Source organism: Crinia signifera, chromosome 5 (genome assembly GCF_055691185.1).
Source record: "Crinia signifera chromosome 5, ASM5569118v1, whole genome shotgun sequence".
In the NCBI taxonomy this organism is placed as follows: domain Eukaryota; kingdom Metazoa; phylum Chordata; class Amphibia; order Anura; family Myobatrachidae; genus Crinia; species Crinia signifera.
In genome coordinates, this window is record NC_139221.1 from 216,054,425 (window position 1) to 216,072,484 (window position 18,060).

The following is an 18,060-nucleotide window of genomic DNA, read 5'->3' on the forward strand; positions in this document are numbered from 1 at the left end:
TGTGCACTGGTGCTGTTGCGGTGTTTGGTGTGCTGTTAGGATGGCCACAACGCAAACAAAAGTTGGTCTCCATCAACTAGTAAAAATGCTGCAGGGATGTGGTTGCTCGTCCTCTCCACTCCCTACTGGTGAGACTGCTTATCCTGTTTACTGAAAGCTGTGAAATGGTTTACACTGATTGGCTGTCACTCTTATAGAGATGTGTACTAAATACTAGGCCTCAGTCCTGCTTGCTTTCCTATAAATGGCTGTGCTAATCCATTAATAATTTGACTGGAGGTCACTTTTGCACATGGAACTTTCGAATGTATTAACAATCCAGTAGTTCAGTTAACAGGATATATTCAATGATGGAAACCCAGAAACCACTGGATGCTGCCATTCTAATAGAAATTAATTATGTACTGTGGTATAATATAGAGAAGTGTGGTATTTCTATAGTACATCAATATCTTCCATTAAACCAGTAAGCAATGTCTGGCACTCCATTTGCTAAAGGGGATGCAGTCAATTTACCTACAATCAAAATCCCGACAACCATTGACCGGCGGTCAAAATACCAGCATTTAAAATTCCGACACGTTCAAAATAACGACATCCTGCTAAAGAACTATATATGCCAGCATGCCATGCCACACCACAGCTGTAGACTGCCCGAACAGCAAACCTATGGTAGGGCATGCTGGGATGTGACATAGGTTAGGGATGTAGTTAAAATGCCGACAGTCTGGATACCAACAGTCAGGTAGCCCAATTCAAGATCCCGACTGCCAACATTACCACCATATGGAATCCCTGGGGACACAGGGTCTATTCTCACTTGTTGGGATCGAGGCCTCATTGCGCTCTCTCCACTTCCGACATTCCAGCAGCTGGGACCCCGCTGTCGCTTTACCGCATTACGCTTTACCTATTCCTTAGTGTCTGCTATTGGCCATAAGATGTGGGAAGACATGTAAAGCAGAACACAAAGGGCACCCAGAATTGCAGGGAGTATCTTTAACCAATAACTCGCATTAGATTGTCGCTCCATCTCTAGTCCTGTGCTACCAACTTCCCTCCCCTTATGAGGTTAGGACTGTGTGCAGTCAAAACAGCTGCCACTGGTTGCTTTGGTTAGAAGCATTGCTGCGCACCACTGCTCACATGGAGTCTCATTTAAGTGGTGACCAGACTGTGCCTGGAGCTCAACTCCAGGATCTTCTCTCGTGATACACCAGACACTTTTCTTCTCACAATTCAAGTTTTCAATTAGTATTGGTCATTGCATTTGTGGTCTACATATTAGAAAGGGCACTTTGACAGATAAGGACTAGATAAATGTATACATGTCAGTATTAGGGATTTTAGGAACCCATCAGATGAGGTCAAGATGAAAAAAGGGGAGTCCACATTTTGGCTAAAAGCCTACATTTTACTCCATGCTAAATTGTGTATTAGAGCAGGAATAGTTGTTATTCATATTCCACATGACTACAAAGTTCAATGTATATAATATAATAAAATAAGTGTATAGATAAAAGGTCAGAAGACTAGACTCCGCCATGTAATTATGTCTAACGAGACATTAACAGCTACTTATTTTACTGTAATTGTGAGAGACAATTAATTAGTAAAGTACATGGAGATGCAAAACAGGTCACAAGAAGACTAACCTCTTTGATAGTAGCCTGAGGCACGGTGTCTGGTCCAATCTCTTTGTTTACATACAGCAATGCATATAGGTAACCTGCTCTCCCATACAGTAACTCATCTGGAAGTTCGGGGTCTGCACAGACCACCCCTCGATGTAACTGCAGTAACCTAAACAAAACAAATAAGCATAAGTAGCAGATGACTGGAACGGAGACAACAAATTGTGCAAGCTTAAACCTACATCTTCACGTTCAACCAGCGTCCACTCATAAATATTGTTTTGTCCGCCCCAATGGTCAGGCATACAAACCTAATCCTTTTATTGTATATGATAATACAGTATATTTAAATGACCAGTCAGAAGTGCACAATGTGTTTCTGGCTTGTCCTGGCAACCCTGTTTAATGTACTAAACTGGTTATTTTGTGGCTAGGATCTGCCTAAAAACAGGACAACATGAACAAAATGCAAAAATTTGTTATATAAATCTTTGCTTAACGACAGAATTTTATTCACCTCTATGGATGGACACCTACGGACATATGGATGTTAATTACTATAAGGCCCATACACACTTTCTGATTTTTAGCTGGAAAATCACTCAAAACGGATTTTTAGCTGAAAGTCAGCAAGTGTGTATGTCCCAGCGGTGGCCAACTAGCAATGATGCGCGCTACTGCATCATTGCAATCAAAGTCCCCATCGGCTTGACTGGTCAGTAAGTGAGGGTGGAGTACCAGAGATCATGGTGATGGGCTGGGGCACATGTGGAGAATCAATGGCCAGGGTAGGGCACACCCAAACACAGAGGCGTATCATGTGCTTAAAGTGGGCCGGTATGACATACAGTCACTTTGAGCACTGACTAAACCCCACCACTTGTCATTTCAAATATAGCACTATTCATGCGCAATAAGAGCTCTTGACCCACTAGCGAATAAGGAGCAGCCACGTAGCAAGGAGCAGCGGAAAAGAAGTACGGGGGACTCACAGCCAGAGCCACACCTTAGGCCACAGCTGCCGTAGATAGGGTGGGTGACACCATCAGTTATTACAGTGGGTGACACCAACCCTAGTAATAAGTATATGACAAATTGCTCATGTAAATTATGATTATTAAAAGAAAATTACCTTATTTATTCCAAACTCACATATATCATATCAAAATGTTGAATAAGCATGGTTGAAGCAAAACACTACAAAGAAACAAATTAAGATCTATACTGTATTTCATTTATAAGAGTTCCATCTATTCTAAAGGTATTAAACAAATCATTTCAAAAGGCTTCTCCCACGTTGGGTTACATGTACTGCTAACTATTAAATTGGCTCCTCCTTTAAGTCACTAATGCACGGGTGTCAAACACAAGGCCCGCGGGCCAAATCCGGCCCGACAGACCTCGTCATGTGGCCCGCGCAGCCGCCGCCAGCCTTCACCTTTTATTCTCTTTTTTGAGAGTTTTTTTTTGTACTGCCGGCGGCCATGTTCCTGTGGTCATTTAAGATGTCTGTGGCCACAGGAACATGGCCGCCGGCCTCCACGGCTAAGTGGAGGAGTGCCCGGCAGCCTGTTCCCTCTTATCGAGGCAGTGGCAGACGCTGGGTGGGGACGTCATGACGATGACGCCTCCCACCCACACTTCTGCAGAGAGGAAGGAAGGCAGGCCAAGTCGGGGGGCCGCAGCAGGACAGGCCGCGGCGCAGAGAGTGGAATTGAAATTACTGGAGCCGCAGCAGCAGCAGCAGCAGTAAAGGAGCCTGAGGGATAAAATACAGTTAAGTTACATAAAAAAAACAATATATCTGGTGGTGGTGTCATGGCATTACTTTTATATTATACATCGGGAGCAGCCTGTGGTGTCATTATTATTGTACAGGGGCAGCAGCCTGTGGTGTCATGGCATTATGCCATGACACCACAGGCTGCTCCCCCTGTATAATAACAATGCCATGACACCACAGGCTGCTCCCCCTGTATAATATAAAAGTAATACCATGACACCACAGGCTGCTCCCTCTGTATAATAATAATGCAATGACACCACAGGCTGCTCCCCCTGTATAATAATTTGTGTCATGGCATTACTATTGTTATATTATACAGCGGGAGCAGCCTGTGCTGTCATTGCATTATTATTATACAGCGGGAGCAGCCTGTGGTGTCATTGCATTATTATTATACAGCGGGAGCAGCCTGTGGTGTCATTGCATTATTATTATACAGCGGCCCTTTGAGGGTGACCAAACTGCTGATGCGGCCCCCGATGAATTTGAGTTTGACACCCCTGCACTAATGGAAATGCATTCCATATCCTGTGATGATCGGTGTGCTCGTTGTGAGGATCATATGGATAGTTGGCCATCTACAGACAGACATATCACGGTTACAAGTAGATTTACTCCAACCATAGAACCATTGATTTAGATCTACTGATCTAAATGCTCTTAAGGCCCATACACACTGGGTGATTTTGAGCTGAAAGCCGCTCAAACTTGGTGTTTTGAGTGTCTTTCAGCTCAAAGCCGTCCAGTGTGTACAGTGATGAGCGTTCCCGCATCATTGCTGGGAAATCCATTCATCTGCTTGTATTACCAGCAGATGAGCGGCTTTGTATAGCGTTGTGCTATGGAAAGCCGCCCCCTCCCCCGCTGACCGCGCCGGGCAGGGGGGAAAGGCGCTCAGTGTGTATGCACTGAGCGCCTTTCCCCCCAGCATTGACAGCGATCATCGCTGTCCATACACGCTGGGCAAAATCGCCCAGTGTGTATGGACCTTTATCCATTTTGCTCTATCTGGTTTGAGATCATATGCAGTTTACGATGCCGGATTTCAGCTATTTAATGTGTACAAATTACACTCGTTTGGATTTTCACCATTCTCTCTCCTTGCTCACTCTCACCCCATTTCCTGCCCCCACCGCCTGCATACCCCCCATCTCCACTCTCTCCACAATTGCAGTTTAGGTTCTTGTGTTTCAGCTATCCTAGGACTTCTTGGTCTACTACCATCCCATTTGTACCCTTTATAATCCTTCAATAAAAAGATAAAGGAAAGAAAGGTGTAATATTAGATTTCTAATCCATGGGCTTCTACAGATCTAGGTTTGCTATTATTGAAGCCCCAGGATCCACTTTATAAGCCCCTGTATAAGGCTTCTAAAACAGACGTGCATATATTGCAACCAATCAGATTTTGTCTAGCATTTTCTAGAATGCAAAAGATACATCTAATTAATTGCATTTTAGCAGCTTCAGTAAATCTACCCCTAGGCCTCAATTTTGTCTCACATTATTATTACTTTATTAGAACCCTTTTAAAATTTTTGAAAAATGAAGTAAGACCTCTATAAAGAAATATTAGCCCTAAATGTCCAGATTTGCAGCAAGCACCGTCGCTGTGATGTGTAGAAATTCCCTGTCTTCAGATGACTTAATTGTTAAAACTGCATTGTTCGTGCCCAGATCTTGCCAGTTCCTGCCAACAAGTATTTTCATGCCAGATTCTGAAATCCTTCCTCCCACTGGGACAATGTCATCATTTAAATAAAACCATCCTTCGCCTCACTTTTCTATTAGCTGGAGCAGAATTGGTTAGATGTAATGTAATATGTGTGTGTTGTGCCCTGATTTACCAGAGGATTTGCCTTAATGTAACAAAGACTTTGCATTAAGGCTACAAATAGGATCTACATCAAATTAACCACATTCCCATTAATGAGCAGCATTGGGAAAATGAATATATTTAGAAGAATAATTAGCACAATCAACAAAAATGAAGCTCAATTATCCAAATGAAGGCGTAATGTCACAGGAATAACATTATTATGCGCACAGCAGCACACAGTATGTACGTACACACGGTCACATTACAGATAATGTTTTAATATTAAATTTGGGGATCACTTTGTGGCTGGACAAATCCCAGGAGTCAGGGAGACATAGCAAGCACAAATGTACATATGAAACATCCTGGTAATTCCAATAGACCACAAGCATCACACTAACCCAGGGGTTCCCAATCTTTTTCGAATCACAGCACACAAGAGTATCAGAATTTTTCCAAGGCACCCCTAGGCCCCCCAAAAATATATAAAAAAATGAAGTAGATTGTGTTTATATGTGCTTCTTAGGGTCAGTTATGTGGTAAATGGCAGGATTTGCTTCTGATTGTACATATTTTATGTTTGGCAGCCACCAGCATTGGTTTTGTCCATAAATAGTTGTTCATACATAATTTGAAGTGGTCCTCGACCCACTGGGAACAACTGCACTAACCCTTTCATATCTGTAGGATACTTGCATGAGAATAGCGAGATCTCATATATGGGAGTTTCAGTGTTTAGGTCATCTAAAATACATTAATACAAAAATATTTATACAGAAAAATAGCCAACAAAAAAGTCTAATTAAAATATATTTAACCCTGCAGATCCATGAACCAGTTAACCCCCGACTACAGATTTTGCACAACTTTATTTATATAATCTGTAGAAGATAGATAAATGCTAATTACTGACTTTTAGCACATTTAAAATTTAAGGGCTATCTATTTACCGAGGGTAAAACATTTGGTGCGAAACAAACACATTTTTCTCTAATGATTCTCACACACACACACACACACACACACACACACACACACACACACACACACACACACACACACACACACACACACACACGAGGATGGATCCTTCTTCAATTAACCTTCTCTGGAGAGCCATGGCTCGCCAAGTCTTATAATCTATTGTTCTCCGCAGCAATATAATACATAGAACAATAAATTATGGGATTAGCAGAGGATTAACCCCTTGAGTGGTGTGTTTTGCTGGGGCAGGATAAACCTACCAGGGCAAGTTTGTCCTGCCCCAGCAAAACCCACTACAGAACGTAGGAAGGCCCCCCTCACCTCCGCTTGTACGCCAGAGCTCCCCTGCCGCCGCCACCCCATCCACCAGTCACAGTCAGCATTGACCACAGGTGGCAGATTCTGGGATGTTCAAGGCGGCTCGGGAGGACTCGGCGCCTGAACTCCTGATCGCTGAGCCTGCTGCCTTCGTCACTGCTGTGAACGGCGGCTGACAGCTGGGGAAGCGGCAGGCAATCGCTGAGGCAGAGCAGCTGAGCCTGGAAAATATCCGGGCATACCACTCAAGTGGTTAAATCCGACAGCTCTGGCTCACAATCCTATTAAACGGTTACATGAGGATGGCTCTATCGATATAAATTTTTAGGTAAAAAAAAAAATACAAAACAAAAACAATAGGTTATTGGGCTATCCATTTACAGCCTTTTTTCCAGTAAAATATGTTCAGTTTCATGGGCAGTGGCATAACTATGGTGCCGCAGACCCTGCAGAGGCTTGGAGGAGCCAGCACCTGTGGGGTCTGCGGTAAGCGCAAAGTCACCAGGTTAAGCTGCGGTGGCTGAGCCTGACTGTGAAGCTGCAGCCTGCGTAGTGAATGGCTGCAGAATGAGACCGGGTCCCAGCATGGCCGCACTCCTAAAGGTGAGGAGAGTGGGTGCGCGGGATGAGAGTGGGTGCATGCGCGGGATGTGTGGGGGGCGCCGCAGTTACCTGCGGTGTCTGAGCATATTCTGCTCCTGTCCCAAGCCGGAAGTACACCAAAGGCGCAGCTGGAAGATTGCTGAGGCAGCCAGCGGTGCAGCATCCAGGGAAAGATACAGCGGGTGTGAAGGGGGCAATCACCCCCAGGCAGCAGCCAGAACCTGCATTGCTGGGAGCCGGTACCATGGGGAGGCAGCCACATCCTGAACCACTGGCAGCCGGTCCCCTGTGTAGCAGCCATGTCCTGCACCACTGGCACCCGCACTGTGGCAGTGGTGACATCGCGCACTGCCAGCACCCTCTGCCTACACTGCAGGCAGCCGACACCCTAGCCCACAGCACTGGGGACTGGGCTTGAGGGTTGTTCCAGTGCCATCCCCAACCTGTCAGAATCAGCACTAGAACCTGTGGTCTGGACGCAGGTTCAAGAAAAGGTCAAGTGAGAGATCATTTTATACCAGTAGCCTCCCACTTACAGCCGCCCTCCTGTCTGCCTGGCTAGCCAGTTACAATTGTTGAAAATATAATCCAGCAAATCTGTTAATAATCTGATAATACAGCTGCTGACTGGAGTACAATTAAGAAGTGATGATTGAGAGGTGCAGGGGTGACCATGGGAAGGAGGTGGTGAGAGGAGCAGGGGTGAAAGAGGGAAGGAGGGAGTCACAGGTAGAAACTGGGGTGAGAGGGTAGGAGATAGATAGGAGGTGCTGGGGTGTGAGAGGGAAGGAGGTAGTAAGAGGTGCCAGGGTGATAGAGGGGAGAGTGGAATAAGAGGTGCAGGGTTGAAATAGGGAATGGTAGCGAAGTAAGAAATGAAAAGTAAAGGCAATGAAAGGTACAAAGGATAAGAGAAAAGGAGGGAGTAATAGGTTCAGGGGTAAGAGGCAAAAGGACCGTGTGAGAGTTGAAGGCGTGAGAGATGGAAGGAGGGAGCTAAAAGTACAGGGTTAGAAGGTATGAGAGGTGCTGGGAGTTGTAAAAGCAACAGGTGTGACTAATGAGACATTAGGTAAAGTAAAACAGAGGATGGGAAAGTTAAATTACTTCATTATGTTTTAAATAATGTACTAAAAAGTATCTAAATTGATGTTTTATTATCAAAATCAATACATTTTCTGCAGTTCTCAGTGTACCTCATACCCCCAATTGCCATAGTTATTACTGAACTAATTTGAGTATCTACCACTATCTGTATGCTAATTGCTATAGCTAATGGATCCCCCAGAAGCTATCCCCCTTCATGGGACCGCGCATCGGGTCAACCGGGATTTCTGCACATGCGATTTGAGACGATTTCATGGCCCGATCGATCCGAATCGGGTGAAATCATGCTCAAATCGCATAGTGTATGGGGGCCTTTAGGGAATACAATATATATATATATATATATATATATATATATATATATATATATATATATATATATATATATATATATATATATATATATATGCCTCCGGGTCCCGCCGTACTTGCCCTTGTACACAGTGGGGACTTCCCTTTCAGGAGGGCACCGGAGCCAGCTACACAAGACAGTGGGAGTGCTGTTCTATATGTCGACGTTTCAATGTCACAGCATTTTCCTCAAGACGGCGTGTGGCCGAACAAACACGGACAACAAACAACAATGAAATATATATACTCACAGCTCCACGTGTAGGTCCGCCCGGCCGCCGAGTGTGTCAGGACTTTCCCTACTAGATGGGCGGTTGTTCAGAGATGTTGATGTCCCCTATGCTGGAACTTGGTCACATGCAAGAACTTGGTAGTATGCCGTAATTTTGAACATCCGGTCACCTCTTCCATTATACATATCAAACATGTACTTACCTGTCTAACGACTCATGTTGTGTATCTCATGTTTTGCCCTTGCAAACTACATTATATTGGCAAGACGGTGCGGACCATACGCGAACGTATGGCCATGCACCGCTCATCTATTAACTCTGCTCTGCGGACTAAATCGGCCGACCAGCCAGTTGCTAAACACTGGCTGGAGGCCGGCCACACTGTCAGCGAAATGCGATTCATCCTGATTGATCACGTGCCCCCCCTTAAACGCGGGGGTGACAGGGATGGTCTATTGCTAAAACTTGAATCCAAATGGATCCACAAGTTAGGTACCACCAGACCGCAAGGACTTAATGAACGGCTAAACTGGAGTGTATTTTTGTAATTCCCCGTTTAGCGCACGTGATCAGGCACATCAACATCTCTGTGCTTACATTTATACATGTTTTGTCTTGATATGCGCTTTTGGTTTGTACTTAGTATATTGTTATTGGGTTCCTTTCTTGTTGCAGGCTCTGTCCGGCTGCCGGGGACGGTATCTAGCGTCCCGAGCGTCTCCTAGCAACGGGCGCACATCTGATGCCATCAGTGTCTGAACAACCGCCCATCTAGTGGGGGAAGTCCTGACACACTCGGCGGCCGGGCGGACCTACACGTGGAGCTGTGAGTATATATATTTCATTGTTTATTGTTGTCAGTGTTTGTTCGGCCACACGCCGTCTTGAGGAAAATGCTGTGACATTGAGACGTCGACATATGGCGTTGTGACCTATTATGCTTAATAAATAATTCTAACACAAGACCTTTTGGAGTGACGCTGCCTTTCTGCCACAAGTTGTTTTGCGGAGGGCACCCAATGGCAATTATCATCTATTAGGAGTGAGTGCCGGCTCGCACCCCCTGTATGTATGTATGTATATGTATTCTGTGGTGTCACCAAGGGACCCAAATAGAACAGAGAGCGGCACTCAACGGATTTAGGAGAAAAATTTAATGATCAAGGTGGTACAGGTGGCATCATATGGGCATCATCGACGTTTCAAGGCAGGACGCCTTTTCATCAGGATGCGCTCAAAGTGCATATAGTTCACACACCCCAGCACTATATGCACTTTGAGCGCATCCTGATGAAAAGGCGTCCTGCCTTGAAACATTGATGATGCCCATATGATGCCACCTGTACCACCTTGATCATTACATTTTTCTCCTAAATCCGTTGAGTGCTGCTCTCTGTTCTATTTGGGTCCCTTGGTGACACCACAGAACTTGGGATTATATATACATATATATATATATATATATATATATATATATATATATACACATACACATACATAGATAGATAGATAGATAGATAGATAGATTTGTACTGCATATCTCTATATACATCTTAAACAGTAAGCAGAATGTTATGTACATTTCAATAAAGTGTTAATAAAAAAAAAGTAGAGAACAAACAAACAGGTATGGAAGGTCATCCTCTTCAAAGAAAGTGTTGTTTTGACCAATTAATTGTGGAGTATTCAGCTACTGTAGATCAATATGCAGGCTAGTGTGCCATCTATCTTATTCATATAATTCTCCAGAGCCCTTTGTCCTTGCACAAAAAGTAATACAGAGGGCCCACCAAATTGAGGAACAGTCCGTTACAGATATGTCCTCAGATGTCTTTGGTGCAGTCACGCCAAACAGCCCCTCTTGGCATGTAAGGTAGCATGAGAATCTTATAGCGCATCTTTTTTTGCTGAAGTGTGAAAAGGAAATAATGGAACCTGCGCTCCCAATTAAGATTAATGCAAATCTACATATATAAAATCCAAATACCACTGACTGACTCACAAAATCTCTGGAACCATGAGGACTAGGAACTTGATATTTGGACAGAAGCTTTCTTTTGTGACATAGGCACCTACCGTGATGGGATTTTTTACAAATTCAACCCCAAAGGGTTGAAAATGGGTAAAATGCGTTTTTTTTTTTTAAATACATTTTTCATTATCTCAAACCAGATGAGATTTAGATTTAGTTTTGTATGCAAACCTAACCAAATTAAGTGTCTAAAAACATATTTCAGCTGTTTTCTAAATTCCACCTTAAAGGGGATGAAAGGGGCTAAATGTGTTTTACATAATTATTTTATTTGCTTACTGCCAGTTAATCGAAACTGTTATCCATGGGTAATATACCTATTGAAGAAATAGGGATACGACATACATTTTGTTTATTTTTCAGTAGGTGTGTGTATAATTTTAGCAGCGTGTGACTACCATCTTCCACTTCAAACGGCTGCAGTTCCCAGCAAAGCTATGCAATGACCATTAAACAAAGCTCAGGGGCACAGTTTGTACATGGCTGGTGTGGATCTGAGAAGTGACTGCTTCTCCCATGGCCAGTTGTATGTTGCCTGTTCCAGAGTCAACTCCTCTGACAGCCTAGCCATTCTCTAGACTGAAGACTAAACAATTTAGTTTACCAGGAAGTAGAAGTTTAATTAGTTACACGCATGGAAGTACTTGAAACTCCACAGCATAGTGTGGGTATACTGCTAGGCAGTATATAAGTCAATATAGGCAAAATAGTTTTTTTTGCCTAGATTGACTTATATGCAGAGTCTCTCTTATCCCAATTAGGAGTGTGGGTTCCATTACATCCATAATTTCTTTCTTTCCACACTTTGAATCTTTAGCAGGCAGTGATCACTGCTGTGAACGTTACTGAAGTGCAGGGCTTATCACGGCTTCTGTTTCAGTCTTTATTGCAGAAAAGTCCCAACACAATGTGACTAGGATGTGCAAGGAGACTGTGCACATTAATGGATAGATGACACTTGTACATCTGTGTGAGTACACGATAAGCAGACGCAGGAGACCCAGTCTGTGGTTTTTCTCCTGGATTGCATGTGTTGCCGCCCGAGTTTTCAGAAAAACAGAGAATACTCTGGTAAAAAAACTTGTTTGCTACATAGTAGTGAAAAAGTATATGTATTGCACTAATCCCCACTCAGCAAGGATCTATTTGCAATGATTTTTAACACATGGGGTATACAATCTCGTTTCCAACAGTCGGACATACTGGCCAATTTTACAGTTTGTATTCAGTCGTCAGAACAACTGTGGTTTGATGAAAATGTCCACAGATTGTCGAAAACAGCTGGATTCAACAATGCAAATTAAACTTTTAACATTAACTCTGCATGGCTTTAATGAGGCCAAAATACAGCTGCGGTATTTCCAACTGTCGGTCCATGTAGGTAGGGCATATATAATCTGTACCACACTTACATCGCTTTTGGATATGAGCACATTGCCACCAGGTTCATAAAAATCTGGGTCCTTTTGCATAGAAGACATTTTTTGCTTTCCCTGTTGCTCTACATTTTGTCGTCGTCGTCCCCCCCGACCTTCAAGTTCCAGTAGGCTTGTGAATTTCTGCAATTGGTTAGTGTATAACCCCAATGCATCTAGCTGTCTTCTATCTGCTTGTGCATTTGTTTAGTAAATGTTTTTTTTTCCTGCAACTTGTACGGAGCTTCAATCTCTTGTACATTATTTTCTATTACTGTACATATATATATATATATATATATAGTTATATATATATATATATATATATATATATATATATATATATATATATATATATATATATATATATATATAAACATACATACATACATATACACACACACACACATATACATATCCTACTTCAGAGCATAATAGTGGACTAAAAAAGAACCTTTCTATTCCATGCTGCTTTGTATAGAGGTCGCAGGCCATTAAGCTACTAATGAAGGACTGCTTTTTAGAACACAAGACTGGGTAGTCAACAAATACTCATGTATTACAGATAGCAGGGTGAAGAGAATACAAATGTGGAAACCATTGCTGATTGTGGCTTGTCAGTCTGTAATAGAGCCTTACTTTGTAATGCAATCAGTGGATTCAGCCTGGTTCTGCAGCTTGTGATGAACTACAGCACCAACAGCAAGGGGCCCGGCATCACCACAGAGGAAAGTGACTCTTCTCCCATTCAGATTCCGCAGAATTCTCTTCACATAATCAAGAGAGCGCTGCAGGTGAGCGGGTTCCTGAGTGACACGGTACAGCTGCAGGTAGAGCAGGGCTATGCCTTTAAAAAAAAAGAAAAGAAAAAATAAATGATATGATCCATATAAAAAGTAGAATTGTGTTTGCAAGTAGTTAACGCAATGCTCATTTAACACAATAATATACAGTACACTGAACCATAATATGATCAGAAATTGTATTTGAGTTTTGGTAATAAAAAGAAAATACAAAGCAAATTGGCTACCGAGCCCCATAATCTAATAACATGCGTACCATTTATAGACCCAAAAACTTGATGAAACTATTGTACCTAGCAATCGTAGCCTATAGTAACCAGCAGAGCACGCAGATTCCAACTACAGCGCAAAGCTCCATCATTCTGTGACCTGCAAATTATGTAGAACCCCCATATCAAGCAAGGCGCCATCATTTAGAGCTGGGTTCCATCATTTCGTGACCCACATTCCACATAGGACCCCATGTTTCATCATATAGAGCTGGGCTTCTTCATTCTGCAATCAGCATACCACACAGGGCACTATACGGAAAGGAGTGGCATCATTCTGTTAACAACATATCATAAAGATCTAACAGTGATCGCAAATATGCGCTATAGCGCAAATTTTACCCAAAATTAAAACCCAGTGAAACTGAGCGGGTCCCAGGGGACGCGCTTTGCTGCAGCCAATATTGTGGAGCTGTCGGCGGCCAGCGCTGGGGACCATGAGAAGAGCAGCGACAACCAGCGGTTGGGAGCAGGAGAGAGGCTGGCAAATGTGAGAAGGGCAGTAGCGGCCAGGAGCATGTGAGCTGGGGCAGCAAGTGGCTGGGGACCATAAGAAACGCAGCAGTGTCCGGGAGCAGGTATGCAGCGGCAGCAGGGGACCAGGAGAGGGGCAACTGCGGCCAAGGAGCAGGAGAGCCAGGAGACCAGCCCCTGCGAACAGGAGACCAACCTGCCTCCTCTCCACACCTTTTCCTCTACCCCCAGTCACCTCTCCTGACCCAGTCACATCACCTCACCCTCTCGCCTGAGCCCATCACCCCACCCCCTCTTGCCGCAGCCCATCATCTCGCCCCCAGTCGCCTCACCCCATCACCTCGCCCCCTCTCTCACCTCTCCCAACTGACCCCCCTCTCTCTCTCCTGTCTCCCACTCTCTACCACTGCCCCCCCCCCACCACCATCCTATCCCCTTTTCTCTCCTCTCTTTTTCTCGCTCACCCCATCTGTTACACTCTCTTTGATGTCTCGTTCTCTCCACTTGACCCCTCTCTCCCCTGTTTTCCTCCTCCTAACTCTTTTCTCTCTCAACCCTGTCTAGCTCCCCCTCCCACCTCTCTATCTCTCTCTGCCCTCTTTCTTAACCACACTGCTTTCCCCACACTTACCCTCTTTCCTCCCTTTTTTTGACAGTATCACCCTCTTTTCCCCGTCTCTACTTGGTGCTGTCTCTCTTGCTTTCTCTCCGACACCCTCTCTTACCCCTTTATCTCCTGTACTCTCCTTTGCCCCCATCTTTCTTTCTCTCTCTCTCCCTGGAATTCTCCCTTACTATAGAATTGAAAACTCTTTGCTAATTAGCTTAATGAGTACCATGGATCATTTTCACATGCACAGAACAATAGACAAATTATAGTTATAAATACAGGTTGAGTATCACTTATCCAAATTATTCCGAAAACCATACACTACAGAAAGTGAATTTTTTTTTTGTGTGCTCAAAGCACTACTGGGGACATGATATGTAACTGGCACTAAATACGTGCAAGAAAATTATTACTTGGCATTTAAATTAAATTATTAAAGTATGTGAGATAGTACACAAACTTTGTTTCATGTTTTGAAACCTTGTTTTATGCACAAATAAATATATTTGTGTGTATTTCACGTGTTTGTACAACATACATGCAAAATACATAATTGAAATATAAAAATATTCCGAAATACAGAATAATCCATTATCCAAAATTCTTCTGGTCCCGAGAATTTTGGATAAGGGATATGCAACCGGTATACAATTTTATTGGTAAATGTCGGTTGTTTAGGTGGCCACCTTATTTGTATAAATCAATAATATTTAATAAAACATAAAATAAACAGCACAAACAGATAAAAACTTTTTGGTAATAAAGCTTCTAATTACTCTATTAGTAATACTTCTATAATTTTATTGAAGTATATGTGTCCATTATCCTGCTTAGGCAAAGTAACACATTCAAATTATTTGGGTTCATTTCAAGGAGCAAATTAACAATTGATATGTTCCATTCACATAAATAAGTACTACATAAAATATCAATAGAGAACAAAAAAGCCCTGTGGCGATAACCTTGCAAACAGATGATTATGATTTCATGTCCCTAGAAGGATGGAGAAAACATTGTTATCTCTTTTCCTATTCTTTCACGCTCTCCTCTATAGTTAATCTAGGATATGTACAGATGGAGCCGCCATCATTACAGCGAGGCCCCGCCATCCATTGGCGAGCGCACACAAGACGCTTGCACGCCCTGTTCCAAAAGAGCTCACAGATGCCATCCTCCGCCTCCCCTTCATTGTTTGCTGGTCCCCACAGCCTCCCTGCACCACCCCTAACCCTGCCCGTCTCCCTGGTTTAGATGTTTAAATGAATTGTAATTTTTTTTTATGTATTAAAAAATGGTCTACATTGAATGTTGAAAGATGGCAATGTCCTTATTATATATAAGTGGCTCACCATTGGATCATCTACTAGGGCTAGGGCTGTTGAGCACGACTAGATGTTGGACCTGAAATGGCTAATACATCGCCCCTGACGCTAATTGCTGGTGGTGATTTAAGGGGACAGCTATGCCAAGCATTAATTGGAGGGCTGTCCAGAGCGCATGTTAGGTGCGCTGTTCATACAGTTAAAAAATAATAATTCAGGTCCCATTGAGGGATAAATGATTTGTTTTGAGGTCTGCTCCTCTTAAGAGCTTGACAAAAATCTCAATCAATTTGTCCTTCACCAATATTATGTCTAACAGTATGCTAAGGGCTGCTTTATCATCATTGAGGGTGGATACTGCTAGACCTTAATCAAGCCCTTTGAAAAAGATACTGTAGTATCTCCTTTGAGTATATCACTTTTCCTTTTGCCCAGTCAGTGAAGATCTTTCAGATTCTATAATATTATTTCTGATGACACTTTCTTTCTGGCTAGTAAGAAAAGATGAACTACAGCAAGAGCAGTGGCGTAACTATGAAATATCCTCCCCCCTGCCAAAAATCTTGGCCTCCACCTCCTCTAGCATCCTCAAAAAGGTCTGCAGTATGTGGGCAGCCATTTTCTGTGTGTCACATTTTTTATGGCAGCAGGAGCCGGGAGAGCCGGACCACAGACTGATTCATCGGCGGCAGGTCCCGGGCAGATGGCAGTGGGTAACAATAGCCCCGCAGCCCCCCCGGGCGCCCTCACCTTCTAGGCACCTCCCCACCACTGCGGGGGCTGCGGGGATATAGTTACGCCACTGAGCAAGAGGCAGCCCTTCCCTTTTTAATAATTCCGCTAAACCTCTATGATGTCAAACACAGTTTCTGAGGCTCCTGGTACTGTAAAGGCCTCTAACACAACATGTGTGGAATTATAGGTAATGTCAGAAGATCTTTGACTGTCATCTTCAAGACTGTTGGGAACCATGACCTCCTGGGCCAGAAGGGCAGACTGATGATTGCCTGTACTCATTCCTCCAATATCTTCCTAAGTGCCCTGGAAATGAGAGAAAATAGAGGGAAGAAAGCTCATCTTCAAATCCCACTTTTGGGATAGAGAATCTATCCCACAGGATCTTGCCATGTTGTACCTGGAAAAGAACAGTTTCAGCTTTGTGTTCTTTTTTGGAGTTGCCCTTAAATCTATTTCGGGAAGGACAAATATGTTCAATACTAACTGGAATATGTAACTTTCCAAATCCCATTCTCCTGGTCAGACTAGATTTCTGCTTAGGTAGTCTGCAACCACATTCTCCTGTCCTGGGACATGTAGTGCTTTTAATGATCTCAAATGTTTCTCTGCCCAGACCATGATATTTCTCACTACTTCCAAAATGGTCAGTCTCCTTGTACCACCATGTCAATTTAGATATGACACCACAGTCTTATTGTCTGAAAAGGCTCTCAAATGGTTTTCTGCAATATCTTTCTGAACATGACATACCTCCAACCAAACTACACTCATCCCTCTTCAATTGGAGGAGACTCTTCTTTCTTAAAGGGACCAGTCCCCATTACAGCTTTTGTGCAGCATATGAGCACTCCAGCATCTTGCACTTGAATCCGTAGTAAGTACTAGAAACTGAGGATCTGCTAAAGCGGAACCTTTTAGACATAATTGGCTGTTTTTCCACCAGGATAGGGATTTTTTGGCAGATGCCAACACTTCTATAATGACCCAAAGGAGTCTGGAGTCAGGAATACTTTAACAGGCCAGTGCTGAATTTTTACTCTTATTTGAACGATACCCGCTACTTCTGGAATTCTGTTGCATCTTTCTTCTGAAAGTGTAATATTGAAATGTACAGTATCTATTAGAATTCCCAGTACTGAACCTTTGTGATGGTTTTAATTGACTTCTCCTTCAGTTTACCAACCACCCATGGTATTGGAGAAAGTTTAGCGGTAAATCTACTGCTGTTGACATGGACTACTTAGGAAAGCCCATGTCATAATTCCCTGATCCCTGAGGCGGGCTATTAGACACAAGCACTTTCGTTAAGACTCTTGGAGAAGATGTGAGGCCAGCAAACTGGTAATGCATTCCTTTCATGCAAAATCTCAGTTATTTTCTGTCGCCTTGCCTGATCATAATATGGAAATATGCCCTTTAGATCTATTGATACTAAGAAGTCTCCTCTTCTTACACCCATAAGGAAATATTTTTTCCTTATTCCATTGTTTAAACTTTACAAATCCAGTTTAGTCCTGAATCGGCCTGAAGCCTTCTTCACAATGAATCGGCGTGAATAGAAC

The 18,060-nt window shown here is 43.2% G+C and overlaps 1 protein-coding gene across 1 annotated transcript in view; it reads right to left on the reverse strand.

Moving 5' to 3' along the window:
• LANCL2 (LanC like glutathione S-transferase 2) overlaps positions 1-18,060 on the reverse strand; it is a 78,457-nt gene that overhangs the window by 38,956 nt on the left and 21,441 nt on the right. Inside the window, exons 3-4 of the mRNA XM_083188536.1 lie at positions 12,922-13,129; positions 1,656-1,803 (exon numbers count right to left, since the gene is read on the reverse strand). Of these exons, the coding sequence (XP_083044662.1) occupies positions 1,656-1,803; positions 12,922-13,129 (356 nt within the window). The remainder of the gene's footprint in view (positions 1-1,655; positions 1,804-12,921; positions 13,130-18,060) is intronic.